General features: G+C 41.8%; 1 protein-coding gene across 3 annotated transcripts in view; it reads left to right on the top strand.

Annotated features, from left to right (window-relative positions):
• Positions 1-16,451, top strand: part of LOC108940859 (fibrillin-1-like) — a 54,295-nt gene that overhangs the window by 17,337 nt on the left and 20,507 nt on the right. For all 3 annotated transcript variants that reach the window (XM_029255954.1, XM_029255955.1, XM_018763265.2), the window contains 22 exons: positions 156-275; positions 492-617; positions 1,253-1,375; positions 2,344-2,466; positions 2,787-2,939; positions 3,693-3,746; positions 3,900-4,025; positions 4,116-4,241; positions 4,327-4,446; positions 5,278-5,415; positions 5,597-5,647; positions 5,985-6,110; positions 6,252-6,479; positions 6,601-6,726; positions 6,861-6,989; positions 7,582-7,707; positions 9,165-9,290; positions 9,475-9,597; positions 11,548-11,673; positions 11,953-12,078; positions 15,972-16,094; positions 16,197-16,319. In XM_029255954.1, coding sequence (XP_029111787.1) covers positions 156-275; positions 492-617; positions 1,253-1,375; positions 2,344-2,466; positions 2,787-2,939; positions 3,693-3,746; positions 3,900-4,025; positions 4,116-4,241; positions 4,327-4,446; positions 5,278-5,415; positions 5,597-5,647; positions 5,985-6,110; positions 6,252-6,479; positions 6,601-6,726; positions 6,861-6,989; positions 7,582-7,707; positions 9,165-9,290; positions 9,475-9,597; positions 11,548-11,673; positions 11,953-12,078; positions 15,972-16,094; positions 16,197-16,319 — 2,742 coding nt within the window. The remainder of the gene's footprint in view (positions 1-155; positions 276-491; positions 618-1,252; positions 1,376-2,343; positions 2,467-2,786; positions 2,940-3,692; positions 3,747-3,899; positions 4,026-4,115; positions 4,242-4,326; positions 4,447-5,277; positions 5,416-5,596; positions 5,648-5,984; positions 6,111-6,251; positions 6,480-6,600; positions 6,727-6,860; positions 6,990-7,581; positions 7,708-9,164; positions 9,291-9,474; positions 9,598-11,547; positions 11,674-11,952; positions 12,079-15,971; positions 16,095-16,196; positions 16,320-16,451) is intronic.

The raw sequence follows: 16,451 nt of genomic DNA, 5'->3' as shown, positions 1-16,451 counted from the left end.
GTAAGGATATGTGAGGGGAGTATATTTTTATGTACTGTCCATCATCAGCAAAAAACCTCTTTGAGTCTGACAAACTGTGGTTCAGTACCCCCATGAGTGGACATGAGTGTCGGAGCAATACTTGTGCTGATAGCCAGATGTGCCTTGCCCTTCAGATGAGAATGAATGCGAACGAAATGTGTGTGCACATGGCGTTTGCGTCAACACTGCTGGCAGCTACTTCTGTGAGTGTCCAGCTGGCTTCCAGAGAACAGCTACCAGGACTGAATGTCGAGGTGAGAGAATCTGAATCTTGGGTAGGAAAGTACCGGGTCCTGGGCCATACCTGGAGTGGGAGGAAGTGTCAAATGTTGCCTGAGAGGATGTTGCACGTTCTGTGTGAAGATGGTGCCAAGTAGTGCATGAAACGGGTCTGGGGTGAGAGAAGGGGGTTGCAAGATCTCTTTGAGGGGATACTTATAAACAGAGTGTTCCTCCTGTGTGTCACACAGATCTGGATGAGTGTGTGGCCAATGGACGCATCTGCAACAATGGCCGCTGTGTCAACACAGAAGGCAGCTTCCACTGTGTTTGCAATGCTGGGTTTGAGCTCTCTGCTGATGGGAAGAACTGTCAAGGTAATTTTGTCTGGTTTTATTTCTTTAAAAATTGTACTGCTAATTTACTTTTCATCGTGTATTAAATTTGGGGGGGGCACAGTGAGTGGATTTGACCGGGGCTTGCTGTGTGGTGGGTCTGGGGTTTGAGTCCTGCTTGGAGTGGCCTCCGGGACACTGGCATCCCATCTGGGGTGTGTCCCATCCCCGTACCTCGTGCTGCCGGGCCAGGCCCCGGCTTGCTGTGACCCCACTCGGGACAAGTGGCTGTAGACATTGTGTGTGTATGTTAAATGTGGACAACATTTGCAGTGTGACAATAAAAACACTTCAGGAAACATTATGGCAATCAAAGTATTTTATATAACTGCAAAACATATGGACTGTACATGACACTAGAGTTGACAGTAGTGGCAGTGAAGGCAGTGCTAAAACCAAGTTTCTGGAACGAGAAACTCTTGCCGGATCAGTCAGAAAACACCAAAATTATACTTTGTGTCTGCAAAAGAATCCGAGAAGAACACTCAACTTGCACAGTAGAAGTAAATTCAAGAGAAAACATCCTGAGTCAGGAAAGGGTAATATATTTGCAGAGGGAGACGCTGATATAAAATGTGTGGCCTGTAACAGAAGCACATGCAATTGATCGGTTGCAGATCAAGATGAGTGCCTCCTTAGGAACATGTGTCTCAATGGCATGTGCATCAATGAAGACGGCAGTTTCAGATGCATCTGTCGACCTGGCTTCTACTTGGATTCCACAGGCCGGCTATGTCTGGGTATGTTTGGCACCTAACAGACCTGCATGCTCTTCTTTTATCTGATTCAGAAATATTCTATCTTTTCAGCAGAACTGACCTGTATGAGCAAACTGTTGGACCCTTAATATGTGGTCCAAGCATGTCAAAAACTCTCCTCTGTGTCTGGAACAGGGGAAAGTTAATGGCTCAGTTGCGGGACCAGCCTCAGTTTGGAAAGCACCATCCTGTGATTTCAAATATACTGTTAGGCAATGCAGAAGTTAAACTAACTGAAAAGGAGACTGTACGGCTTGGTGAATATGATGACTTTGATAGCAAGTGTTCACACTGTTTCCCAACAATTTAAACATTTAGTTTACTCAGTAGGAAAGTGAATTTTAGAAACTCACTCACTGACTGTTCTGTGCTCTTTTGTGCCAATAACATGACAAAATTGATGTAAATGCAGTCAGGGTTTTATTGTGTTGTATATGAGAGGATTGGCAGCAGCTTCTTGTTTTTTCTCAGGGAGCTAACTGGTTCTCCTGGGGTTCCCCTAATGTCTAGCCAGTCTTAATGGTTTGTAGAGATGCTTTTGTGCATGTCAAATGAAGTAGATTTAAAGCAGGCATGTCATTTTCAGGCCTTTTGTTTTCTCTTTGGAAGGGAGTATAACATGAAAAGTTGATGAATGTCAGGTTTTAATGTAGTATGAATGTATAATGGCCATGTTTAACTGGCCTTTGTGGAACATCATGACAACAGAGCGGAAGTATTTTCATTTTACGGTATAGCCCATAATTATCCAGCTGTATAAATGGGTGATTTTTTGATTGCCAGTTGTTGTGGAAAAAAGCCAAACATAAATTAATCAATAATAATAATAATTTGAAAGGGAATCCTGCCTTATAGTGTGATGTATACAGTTTGGGAGCTTTGTTGCTTGTGTTTTAATGACCCTGACACTGGTCTCATTGTCCATTGAGAATCTGTCTGTCTTACTGTAGACATTGATGAGTGTGAAACCCAGGGCATATGCATGAACGGGCAATGCGTCAACGTACCGGGCTCCTTCAGGTGTGACTGCATGCCCGGCCTTGCGGTAGGCCTTGATGGTCGCGTCTGTGTCGGTGAGTCAACCTGCTTTCCAGTTCAACGATCAACACTTCTTCAATAGGATTCTTGCACCCTGAAATTTTTCCCTTTAACCTTTGCTAATGAAACAAAAAGTTATAGTTGTAAACATGTACAGTATGTAGGATACATCTGCACAATTTTTGAAGAATTTTCATTAACATGTTGATATTAATAATCTTTTATGTACGCTTTGTATGCCATTCCTCTGTGACACAGTTGATCTTTGCTGGGAGGACTTTTTGCACTGTATTTTTTCTGCCAAACTGTTTTTGCGGAGTAGGAACATATAACCTTTCTCCCTCTTATAACTAAGACACACATATGCGAAGCACATGCTATGGAGGTTACAAGAGAGGACAATGTGTGAAGCCCTTTACTGGTGCTGTGACAAAATCTGAATGCTGCTGTGCCAACCCTGAGTATGGCTTTGGGGAGCCATGCCAGCCCTGTCCGTCACTGAGCTCAGGTAAGGACATTACACAGCATCATCTAGTCACGGCTTCCCAAGGAACTGGTGAACAACCATTTTTGTTGAGTGCTACCTTAATCTGTGCCACCTCTTTTGGTGTCCTGTTGAGTTGTCATTCTGCCAAAGCCAGTAAAACGCGAAATTCAAAAGACACTAAAGCTTGTTATTCCCGATACGGTCAACTAATAATTTGGTGTAATTGGTTGCAGAAAACTGCATCCCTGTGGTCTGAAAATGTCAAAGGCATACGATATTTATAGTTGTCGATTCTTCTTTGCATGAATAGAGTGTAATGACTTTTGCAAAAAAACTCAAGGCTGTCCCCATTTACAGCTTTAAATGTATGTCCCTATTAAAATGTGAAATGTGCACTGGTATTGTCTGCTCTTGATAACTTCACAGTCTGCCTGCAGGAGAAGGATTGCCCTGTTGGCATGAGGTCTAATTAGTGTTTTAGAATATGAAATCTGTAATTTATACTTGTATTATGATCTGCAAATGCAATCTAAACCTTTTATGCTTTCTTTCTGTATAATTTTTACGCCTTTTACCCTTTGCCATGCCGTTTAAAAGATTCCAAGTTTTACCACGAGTTTTATGTTTGCTATGAATAGGATAATTTAGAAAGTATAAAAATGGATAATAACATACTACCGAGTCTGCCGCTTTCAGATTTCTAGAGTACCTGCATGCTGCTGTTCTTGTATTTAGGGTTGTTAAAATCACATATGTTGTTTTGGTATTTTCCAGCTGAATTCTTGGCTTTGTGCAGTCATGGACTGGGCACTACAACCGATGGCAGAGGTACATAAAAACTATTTAAACTGCCCTTTTAAATTGGGTCTATAAAGATGATTAAACTCCTTACTTATTTCCGGTTGTATTTCCAATAAACACTTTGAGTACTGGAGAAAATTTGCATGTATTCCATCTTCTCATTGTATTGTTTCCTTGCAGATATAAATGAATGCGCCTTGGATCCAGATATATGTCAGAATGGAGTTTGTGAGAATCTGCTACGAAGTTATAAATGCAACTGCAACACAGGATTTGAAGTTGATACTACTGGGAAACATTGTTTTGGTGTGTTACTTTCTTGCTTTCTCATTTTCTTAATGTTTTCATTGTTTATCATGTGTGAAATTAACAAGTCTTGATAAATTTTCTTCACAGATATTGATGAGTGTGCCACGAACAGACACCTCTGTGATAACGGGCTGTGCAGAAACACACCTGGCAGTTTCACCTGTCACTGCGAGAAGGGTTATGTTTTCGATGCTGAACTTGATGTGTGTGAAGGTGGGCATCTGCATACCACTTTAGCAAATTTATGTTGGTGCTTGTGTGACTTTTTTGTTCAGTGATAGTATGGTTTTCCCCACAGATATTGATGAATGCGAGTCAAACCCATGTGTGAATGGGCAGTGTAAGAACAGCCCAGGGTCCTTTGTTTGCCTGTGTTCATCGGGCAGCACTTTAGACAGCTCTGGAACCCAGTGTATCGGTAAGTGGGTTCTGTAAAACAATTGCTTCTTCCAGGATGAAAAATGAGCTGAAGCAGGGATCTGTGTGTGGGGTACCAATGAATGGAAATCTTTGCGGTAACAGTAGGCTGGAGTTTATATGTGGGGGTTACAACAAACTGGAGACTGTGTGGGGTAACAGCAAAGAGGGCATCTGTTTGTGGGGAAACAGCACACTAAAATCTTCATGTGAGGTAATAAATGGTGAGCTGCTGTGGGTAGTGGAAAGGGATGTGGAGACTATTTTCTGGGAAGACTGGGCTTGAATTGTAAATGATTAAGGAACAGTGGTTTCACACACAATTCCCAAAATACATTTCATTTGCATAATTACCTCCAGAAGCACATTGTTTACAAGAACCACAACAACACACACGATAGCAGACCATCTAAACAGGTTATTACAATGAATGATGTGCTTTGAAAGAAGAGTGGCATTTGTTGTTGTTACATGGTATATTTAGTAAACAACCTTTGATGGATGCATTATCCTTCGCTTAAATCCTGGTGTGTGCTGTAGTACAGCAGTAGTGAAATATCTGTTATGGTTGGAACACTGTCATTCGGATACCCTGGTGGGCCACTGTGGTAGCAACACTGAACATAACAGTTAATGTTAATTGATTCATTAAAAATCTGTAACCATAAAAAAACAAAATAAATTGCTCCTACACCAACCACAACTGCCTACTAAGCATACTGAAATATTTCACTTTAATATGATGATCTGTTAGTTGACTAGCTTGAGAGTTACGCACAAACTTATTTACTTTTTGCTGAAAGGCTGTGAATTTTTTCCCTTGGGATTGCAGAGACTAGCAAAGGAACATGTTGGCTGAAGGCTGTCAATGGGCGCTGTGAGATCAACATAAATGGGGCCACACTTAAGTCCCACTGCTGCGCCACTCTTGGTGAGGCCTGGGGAAGCCCCTGCACCAAGTGTGAGCCAGGTGAGTGCTGTGTCCATCCAGAGGAAAACTCCCATGTATTACCTCTGATCCTCAAAAAATCCTTGTGTGAAAAGTGTCACTGTCAGTGACTGCAGTGTTGCAGACAGTTAAGACATTCTTGTTAAGTAACATTTTTGCTACCTTTCATAAACATGGATGCGTGTCTTTACTATGCTTTCAGATCCTATTTGTTCTAAGGGATATGCCCGAATTAAAGGGACAACCTGTGAAGGTATGAGTGCCTTTCGGCTGGCAGAGACAAACACCTTGCATTTCTGATGGTGAACTGTCTTCACTAGTTCTTATTAGTCATTTGCTCTGTCCAATTTTTCGATTTTGGATGAACTTAAAGTGAAAAATTTTAGTTTTACAAAACTGTTTACATGATTTATTCTGTGAATAACATTCGATCTGTGATGAAAAATAAAAACATTTGTTAAAAGCAAACCAGGAGTTCAATATGGGGAATTTAACAAGCAGGATGTTTTTACAGTTTTCAGAAATTCATGTTTAGATTTAAACAGCCACATATTTTAAAGTGTGTTGTTAATTTTCTTTTCTGGTGATAGATGTGAATGAGTGTGAAGTGTTTCCTGGAGTTTGCATCAACGGAAAGTGTGTAAATACCGTGGGATCTTTTGTTTGCCAGTGTCCCAGTGGAATGACAGTGGATGCCACTGGTAGAACATGTATTGGTATGTGGTCCTAAGCTCCACCTTCATGTCCTTTGTTATTGGATTTGACTGTTACCAATGACCTCCTAGTGATGTTGTGTCATGCTTGTGATGTACCTTTTCCTCAAATATACTTCAGGACACATGTTTGTGTCCTCGTAGATCTGCGCACTGAACATTGCTACCTGACCCATGAGGACGAGCGCTGTGGTGCCCCTATCCCAGGCCGGCACCGTGTGGATGCCTGTTGTTGCTCGGTGGGCGTAGCCTGGGGCCCAGAGTGTGAAGAGTGCCCGGAGACGGGCAGCCCCGAGTACAGCCAGCTCTGTCCACGGGGTCCGGGTTTCTCTCACAGGGGAGAAATTATCAATGGCAAGCCCTTTCTCAAAGGTGCAGTCCCTCATGCCTAGCACCTGATAGCTGGCACCTGCTATTTCTACAGGAGTGGTTGTTGACTGCAATGAAAAAACTGATAGCACTTGTCTTTTTCATCCTCCTTCCAAACCTCTAGATATCAACGAGTGTAAGATGATCCACAGCCTATGCACTAATGGGAAATGCAGGAACACCATAGGTAGCTTTAGGTGTAGGTGTGACAGTGGATTCGCCTTGGACTCCGATGAAAGAAATTGCACTGGTAGGACGAGCGGCTGCTCGCTATGCATTATATATACCTCACTTGCAGTTGCTTCATTTCATTAAAAAAAAAATTTTGTGGAGGACTGATGTCAGCTCATTGTTATACACTAATGTTACCATCTGTCCTTGCAGACATTGATGAATGTAGGATCTCGCCTGATCTCTGTGGCCAGGGCACCTGCGTCAACACGGCGGGGGACTTTGAGTGCGAGTGCTTTGAGGGTTATGAGAGTGGCTTCATGATGATGAAGAATTGCATGGGTGAGTGTTGCACCATTGCACTGAGGCCAGAGGAACTTGCATATAGCATGATAAGGAAACAAGGCTTATTTGTTGGTGAAAAGCAAGGGAAAACCCCGCTCTCTTACTTGTCGTGCTGCTTTAATCACTTCTGTGCCGTTACCGCACATTTTTTAAGGGTTACAAATGAACTGTTTGTGGAAGAATTGGCACTGCTCATAATTGAACTCTGCTTGCAAGGCTGTTAAGGTAATTTCCTTCTAGAGTCTATGCTGTATGTTGAATCAGCTTTATGGGATTCACAGGCGTGTGATGTAAATGCTCACTGTATTTCCAGCTGCATGAGCAGAGTGACCTTGCTGCCTTGTGCCAAAAGGCCTATCCATTAAAGGAACACTCCATCATTTATTTACCCTCCTCAATTATTTTTATATGCAATTACTTCTTTTTTATGTCTTTCCATCTGCAAAAATAGGAGTTTATTTATGAATAGGTTTATATGACTATTTTTACCTTGGAAGCCTACCCCTGCTGATATGTTTACTCCAACTCTCTGCCTTGCGTCACTCTGTCAACTGGGGAAATGCCTTCCTGTTTTTGCCCTTCCATGCAGACATTGATGAGTGTGAGAGGAACCCACTGCTGTGTCGGGGTGGACAGTGTATTAACACAGAGGGCAGCTTCCAGTGCCTCTGTCCTGATGGTCACCAGATCGCTCCAGATGGATCTGCCTGTTTAGGTGAGGCGAAATGGTGGACTGAAAGTGCAGATGATATGGGACAGGGAGTGATGAAGGGTTTGCCTTATAAGTGACAATAATTTCTTCATTTCTTGTGAAAAGGGGTTTGGACTGGTTGAACATAGGAGTCTTGAAAGGATTACAGCTAGCACCGGTCCAACAAGCAGCCACCACTTTGAACGTGGAGCTGTATTGCTTCCTGTCCAGTAATACATCCAGCCCAGAAAGAAAGAAAGAAAGAAAGATAGATAGATAGATAGATAGATAGATAGATAGATAGATAGATAGATACTGTAGACATACTGTACGTACATAGAAATATACATGGATTCACTGATAGTTTACTGTGGAAACTGCACAAGAAAACTGCAAAAAGAAATCTGTATGCCTTATACAGTTGTTAAGCTGCTTGTGTTCTTAACTATTCTCTGTCTCTGATTCACAGACAAATTTGAAAATATCCCAAAGTTAAACTGAGGTTAAACCACCTAGACCATTAAATTATGCCTTCTGTTCTTGGTTGAAAGTCATTTGCGGATGTTTGTGTCATTTCTTTTCTGTTGCGATGGAGACTGATATTTCAATTTATTCTGAAAGCTCAAATTCCAGATGAAACATCTGACTGGGTTAACCTCAGTTTTGCATTTTGGCAGTTCCGGTCAAAAAAAGCTTGCATGGTCCCCGGGATTCTCGGCTGTGGGTTAATGAGCAAGCAACCTTCCAAGGACTCTGAGTATATTGCAAATGAACATGAGCCCTGGGCCCTCTTATTTTCACAAAGATCTGTTACTGTGCTACAGAAAGACAGCAGCGTGTCCATCTGTGTATGAAAAAATCCCATTCTCCAGTTCCCAAAAGCCCAGTTCTCTGTTCTCCACTTCCCCTTTAGGTGAAACACAAGCTCAAAGTCCACAAAGTCACCCCAGCTCTTATCATACCGCATTAAAAAAACCCCAAAATAATGTGTCACTTAGGCAGTAAGAGAATGCAAGTTACTTAGTTCAGATAATATGTGGATAGTGGTTAGAGCTGCTGCCTTTGGCTCTAAAGGTGGCTGGTTTAATCCCCACCCCTGGTTGTAGTACCCATGAGCAAGGTACTTGTGCTAAATTGCTTTAGTAAAATTACCCAGTTCCATAAATGGGTAAGTTATTGTAAGCTTGTGATAATTGTAAGCTTAGCTTTGTAAGTTGCTTTGGAGAAAAATTGTTCACTAAATGAATAAATGTACATGCTTCTAATATGAGCAATTACTAACTTTGGAAAAATGCAGGATTTGGCTGTTATCATGTGTCTGAATATAATAGTACTGACTTTGTTTGTGGATATTATTTCTCATTTGTTATAAGCTACCCAGTAACCCACAAAATAAAGTTTTACTCTTGACAGCTTTTCAGCCATGAACCTTCAATGTTTAAAGATTTGGAAACAAGGTCTTTTTTTACATCTCATTACAGATATCAATGAGTGTGAGCTGAGTGACAAGTTATGTAAGAATGGGCAATGTGTGAACATGATTGGGCGCTATCAGTGCTCCTGTGACACTGGCTACAAGTCCACAGAGGATGGGCTGTCTTGCATAGGTGAGAGTTGCGCCTCAACTTGGATTACTTCATTGTTTATGTTCGTCATAGAGCTTTTAGAATTGTGTGATGTGATGCCACTGTAGATTAATTAAATGCTATTGTATTTGGTTGTTTATAATGTAAATGGTTGGGCATTATGATGGTGAGTTCTTCCCCTTCAACCCTGTCTGGGTACCCACAGACATTGATGAATGTACCATTGAGAATGGTGGCTGCGAGGCTTTCTGTACTAACTCGGAGGGCAGTTATGAATGCAGCTGTCGGAGTGGCTATGCCCTGATGCCAGACCAGAGGAGCTGCACAGGTGACCACCTCCCCCAACACTCCTGCATTCACTTGAAAACCACTTTAACACTTTTACCTGGGTGCACTTTGAGAGCTTGTTTCATCTGTGCTGTAATAAGAAGCGAAACTTTAGGAATCTCTGTAAAAAGGGCTGATTATTGCTGCTGTAACAAGAAGTTTTAGACTTCTGTTTTAATTAGAACTTTTTTTCAGAAGATAGCACATTTACAGAGGGGGGTGTGGTGGCGCAGTGGGTTGGACCACAGTCCTGCTCTCCGGTGGGTCTGGGGTTCAAGTCCTGCTTGGGGTGCCTTGTGACAGACTGGCGTCCTGTCCTGGGTGTGTCCCCTCCCCCTCCGGCCTTACGCCCTGTGTTACCAGGTAGGCTCCGCGACCCTGTATGGGACAAGCAGTTCTGAAAATGTGTGTGTACATTTAGCAGACACTTTTGTCCAAAGCGACGTACAACTCAGTAAAAGTACAATTTATGCATTACATTAAGAGAAAAAGTATTTGTTTATGTCACAAAAGTTCTGTTAGATCCTGAGGTTTTCACAGAAATATGATATAATCGCTTTTGACTGAGGTGTTATGCACTGCCTCTTGTCATGAGCATTAAATCTTTCCATGGAAAACTGCTGAAATATTTAAGGAGGGCAGAGCTGTGGGATAGGATGTGGGTTGTATTAAAACACACCATTGACTTCACATAACCATGAATGATTTGTCATGGATCATTGACTGGTCTCAGAGTGTAAAAAATATTCCGCTCATCTGACAGTGTCATCATTCCATCTGAAATAAATGAAATCGGAAATGTGTTAGTCAGGTGATACGCTTATGGATTGTTCAATGAGGAAGAGAAAATAAAATACAGTAATACCTCACCCTACGTCGTTAATTGGTTCCAAAGGGCACGACTTAGGTCAAAAAACGACGGAAAATGAAATAACCCTTAAAAAACTGATTTAGACCCCCTATAAACCCCTAATAAGCGTTCCCCTTAAGTGTGTACACTTCAATTAATACTAAAGAAACACAACATTATCGGCGCCGAACGGCAGGTAAATAAGACAATTTTTTTTTATTTTTAAGCTTTTAATTGATTTTATAGATTACTATACATTATTTTATATATTTTAACATTTATTTTTATTTGATTTTACACTTTTTTATTGTTTTTAAGTGATTTTTAAGTTTTTAACAATTTTTAATGTTTTCCGCTCACCGACGTAAAGTCGTTTCAGCTGACTGAAGACGAATTGTATTTTTCCATATATATTTAACAAAAAACCCACGTAAAGTCAAAATTGACGCAACATGAAACGATGTAGGGTGAGGTATTACTGTAAAGATTAATTTATTTTTTACAACTGACATGTATGTCAGTGAGCTAAAAGCAAGTTAAATGTGTCTAGATTCATTTTAGCATTTAATTCAGTCAAGCAGAGACTTCTTTTTTTACACATATACATTAGCTACAAAGAAATTCCGAGCGTCCCTTATACTGTCCCTTATTTTCCTATAAAGAACCCAAAAGTGTCCCTTTTTATTTTCTTCTGCAGGGGTTGGCAACCCTGATAGCCACATGTAACCATTCCCTCACACATTCACACACTATGGGCAATTTATAATTACCAGTGCACCTGAAAGACATCTTTAGACTGTGAGGAAACCAAAGCACGTAGAGGAAATCTACATGTACTCAGGGAGAACATATAAATTCCAGACAGGCTGAGCTGGACTCAAACACATGCCCAAAACAGCCCTGAAGCTGTGAACAACAATGCTACTCCCTTCATTATTGTACCACCCGTTAATTAATTTACATTAATTTAGATTGTGAAAGGGCTTGCAGGTTGTGTTTGTTTAATGAAATGGCATGGGTGCTTGTATACTTATGAACCAGTCTTCAACTTGTGAGTGGTGTTCAACTCAAATTATAGACCCTATCCACTCTCCTCTCCAGATATCGACGAGTGTGAAGATAATCCAGATATCTGTGATGGAGGCCAATGTACAAACATTCCTGGTGAATACCAGTGCCTGTGCTTCGATGGATTTATGTCTTCAGAGGACATGAAGACCTGTCTGGGTAATTTTACTCATCCCTTTTGGAACAGCTTAGTTTACTTTTAGTGCTCAGAAGATTCCTTTTGTCATATTCAGAACACATCATTGGTGGCAGGCTCAAAAGACTGGTTAGGTGTTCATGTATAAGAAAATGACATGGTTGTTATAGTACGTACAGGTTTACTCCAGATGCTACTATGCCATGTGAAAGCAAGGGGTTTCTTTTTTGGTATGAATTAATAGTAAGTTGATTTATAGAAAGTTAAATACCTTTTCCTCTCCCTCTTGACTTTTTCTAAAGATGTGGACGAGTGTGAGTTGAATCCCAACATCTGCCTGAGTGGGAATTGTGAGAACACTAAGGGTTCCTTCATCTGCCACTGTGACCTGGGTTACTCTGTAAGGAAGGGCACCACTGGGTGCACAGGTAGGTTGTTCCCCTGTTTGTGGGGGTCGCTTGTCTGCTGGGATCCCCATCCATGTGTCATTAGGCTGTTCAGTGAGTCGAAGCCTATTTCATATAATCATCTCTTGGACTAACAGTTTTGCTTGTGCACTTGTTAGTTCAGGTTATTTCATGTGTGTTGAAGGTATTTTTGGACTAGTACTAACATGCTTTTTCTTCATCAGCTGAAGCAGATAAAATGCTCAGGCTATGTGTAGTTAAATGTGTGAAATGCACAATAGATAACCCCAGCTGTGAAGTGGATGAAAGAATATCGGGGTGATAATGGTGGTAAAAGGATTAAAATCGGGGAGTGAGCAAGTGGCCAGCGCTATGAGAGTAGAGTCCTTTCAGCTGCTGTTAGGCTACAGGCACCACCTCCAGGAAATCATTCCATCCATGCTTGGTGAATAGTCATCAACATACTTCAGTTCTTGTTTGTTCATATGTTGTCCTGTAATTAACCCAACTTCACCATCACTTTGTGGCCAAACGACTTCAGTGAAACACAACAGTAGTCCAAAGCAAACAAACCTCAGGGGTTCAGTGGATCAGAGTTTCCCCCATACCCTGTGTGTGCTGTTAAATAGTCTGTGCTTGGGCCAAGGGATGATTACAGCAGTGCGTGTGATGAGGGTGTGATCTGACTCACAAGAAAGCCGATGGTGTTCTTTCTCCTTATACACGTGCCTGGACACACAGCATTCCCAGAAGTCTTTAAGCACCTGGGACCCTTCTCATTTTCCTTCTGTGTGCGTACTGAAATTGGAGTTGGGTGCGTCATGTAGCCTTGATTAATCCAAGGAGCATTTTGGTTTCTTGTTTAGACAGATTGAGGAAGTGCACCGAACAGGGAAAGTGCAGCACAAGTCCCAGTCATTGGAGGGAAGTGTGTTTGACAGTGAGTTTGCGCTTGCAGGTGTCATGGTGGCTTTGTGACTGAGACACTGACTGACAGTAAGGGAGTCCATGTAGAACAGTGCTTGGGATTCAGAGCGGCATATGTCATGTGGAGTGTATCAACTGATTGCTGCTGTCAGACAGAACACAGAGCTCTCTAAGAATGTGTATAGACAATAGCAGTTTGAATGGAGCAGTCAAGGTGATGGCTACTGGTTTTAATTAACATTCAGCCTGGATTACTCAGCTCTCTTGTCACTGAGAGTTGTTTCCAACAAACAAATCTTTGCAAATCATGCATTGGAGAATCCCTCTCTGCCACATCTGCCCAATGTTTGTGCATATTCCTATGTCATGTAGATGTTTATATTTTTTGGTTCTAGGATGTTATTTCCCAGTCTGTCATTTTGTTTGAGGCATCATATTCATATGTCTCTTGAAAAGTCCTTCAGAAAATGTGGGTCTCAGGGTCAGGATCATTCTCTCCTTTGCTAACTAAAGCTTTTGCTCAAATGCAGGTCTGATCCAGCTGTAAATGTTTGCTTTTGGAGAATAATATTCCTTTTTATTTAACGTTACTTGAATGCATAAAGATATGATGGGAATACACGTGTGCATCAGAAGGGTTTACTAGTTGAAGAGTGGCTCTGCATGGGCTGCATTAAATCACTTGCACAGAGCCCTCTTTGTAGTCTGCAAGGGAAGTCCACAGTGAGCAGCAAAAATGTTTTAAATCACATTCTGCAATGCCTGAAGTAATTTTTTTTCCTCTGCTTTGACAGATAGAACCATTCTCCTTCATATGAGAAGCATTAGACCCTTTAAAACAATCAAGATCTGCATTTATCATTGTTAGGACTGAGCAGCATGTGACAATGACACAGTATGTGTGCAGTATCTATTTGCCCTGCCCTGCTCTTGGTGGGATTTTTCCATCCCTTGTACCAAGCATCTATTTTAATGTTTTTATTTCTTTCCCTCTCTTTTGCTTCAAAGCTTCAGTAGACCTACAGTATCTTTAATCTTACCTATGTCTTAAAGGCATCCTCTAGTCCTCTAATCAGAGTTTACCATGTTTTTATCCTCCATATTAAAAAGACCACAGTTTTATAGAGGTTTAAAATTGTGTTAAAATTAAGAGGGGAGATGTGTGTGATTTTAAGGCAACCTCTGATTTGTTGATCGCTAACTAGATGCGCTATAAAGTAAGTCCAAGTTGCACTTGGACAAACTCTGGAGGGCTTGGTGTGGCTGATTTTATGACTTCCGTCCATTTTGTTTGGTGTTCCCAAGTTCCATGCCGCTTGCTTGGCTCCTAGCCAGATATTGTTTTTGTCAAGGCTAGGGGCAACTGCTTTTTTGCCACATCATTGTAACATTTTGTGAAAAACAGATGGGGTTGAGATTACAGTGTACAATGCAGGCCTTTGTTCGAAAACAAGGCTCTGACCTTTCAAGAGCTCTGCTGGGGGCTTGGCTACATGGGGCAAAGCTACCTCACTATATTGACACCTGCAGGAACACTGGGTACGTCCATGCTCACAAATATACAAATACAAATTAGGGTTTGTATGACAAGAGGGGGTGCGGTGGCGCAGTGGGTTGGACCACGGTCCTGCTCTCTAGTGGGTCTGGGGTTCGAGTCCCGCTTGGGGTGCCTTGCGACGGACTGGCGTCCTGTCCTGGGTGTGTCCCCTCCCCCTCCGGCCTTACGCCCTGTGTTACCGGGTAGGCTCCGGTTCTCCGTGACCCTGTATGGGACAAGCGGTTCTGAAAATGTGTGTGTGTGTGTGTGTGTGTGTGTGGGTGGTTTGTATGACAATGTACTATTTTTTTATAAATAACAAACTAATGAGGGGCATAAAACAGCAGTTACTTCTACATTAGCCCTGTTTTATAGATCATGTTTAGTTTAGGATCCAGGTTCCTTTTAACTGGGAGTGTGCTTGGACTTCAGAAAGAGGGTGCTCTAGAAAAAAAAAAAAAAGTGATACAATGGATTCATTTCTGAGCCTGTAATTCACATTTTATTCAGAGAAAGTTGTTTAAAAGCATATTAAGCTCTGTTTTAGTTTAAGCTTGACTTAACTCATCTGTTTTAATTTCTTTATATTTGTAGTATCTGAAATTCCCAAGCACCTGAACTTGTAAATGTGTCAAGACTGAATATATAAAAGAATTTAGCAATAAACATAAAAGCCCCCCCCCCCCCCCCCCACACACACACACACACACACACACACACACACACACACACACACTGTCTGAACCGGGAGGGGACACAAGTCATTTATTTGCCCATCTGCTTGTGTTACTGAATCTCGTTAGCTGTGCTGACTGGTGTACGACTGTAGAACACACATGATTATATATGAACATTCCAAAATGTTGACATTTTGTTCTCTGTGCTCTGAATTGTTCACATGATCTTACTAATAATCAAAAAAGACACCATTTCCAAAGAATGTACATAGATTAATGAGGGGTTTAATTAGTGGCTGGTTCATTGGACTCAAGGGAGCCTGTCTGATCATTATCAGGCCTGCTGGGTTTCTGTTGTTGATGTCCGAACAGTGGAGAAAGTTTCTCAGCTATGGGGTGAGGCACAGATTCTTTGGCTCCTCACCAGATTTGGAAAGCAGAATATGTTTTAGCAGAAGCCATGCTGCTGCATGGGGTTATCCAAACATAGTTATGAGATGAAATACTTACTTTGCCTAGAAATGCATTGGTGAAAAATCTTATGCAGGCATGGCACTTTGTATCATTTCATAATGCAGGACAGAAACTTCATCAGTGTTCCTATGGATACTGGTGAGCACCTGCTTGAACATAAGTGATGATGTGCAACCAGTGGCTGTTCCATTATTTTCTGATAACCCCTAAACTTGATAGAGAAAACTGATAAATTGTGTACTAACGTGAAGAAGGTTTTTGTGGCGTGACATTTTTTTGTTTGAATGGCTCATCTGCAGATATCAACGAGTGCGAAATTGGGGCTCACAACTGTGACAGACATGCATCCTGCACCAACACAGCTGGCAGCTTCAAGTGCAGCTGCAGCCCTGGCTGGATAGGCAACGGGATAAAATGCACAGGTAACACCAATGAGCCAGAGCTGCTGCAGATGTGCCTGCACCTATGCAAGCCTGGTGAGAGAAAACCAACAAAGTGTGAGATGGGTCTGCTGTTCATTTCAGACCTGGATGAGTGCTCGAATGGTACTCACATGTGCAGCCACAATGCAGACTGCAAGAACACCATGGGATCCTACCGCTGCTTGTGCAAGGAGGGCTTCACTGGAGACGGCTTCTTCTGCTCAGGTCCAGGCAGCATTGTGGTGCTTTGCATTCACAGTCACATGTACACATACACACACAAGCATGTGCATAAGAGACAACATGCACAGAGTGTGCTTACAAACTGTATACAACACACACAGTGCTCACCATTAC

Source organism: Scleropages formosus, chromosome 11 (assembly GCF_900964775.1).
Source record: "Scleropages formosus chromosome 11, fSclFor1.1, whole genome shotgun sequence".
NCBI classification, from domain to species: domain Eukaryota; kingdom Metazoa; phylum Chordata; class Actinopteri; order Osteoglossiformes; family Osteoglossidae; genus Scleropages; species Scleropages formosus.
The sequence above is the reverse complement of the archived record's forward strand: the minus strand, read 5'-3'. Positions and strand labels throughout refer to the sequence as shown.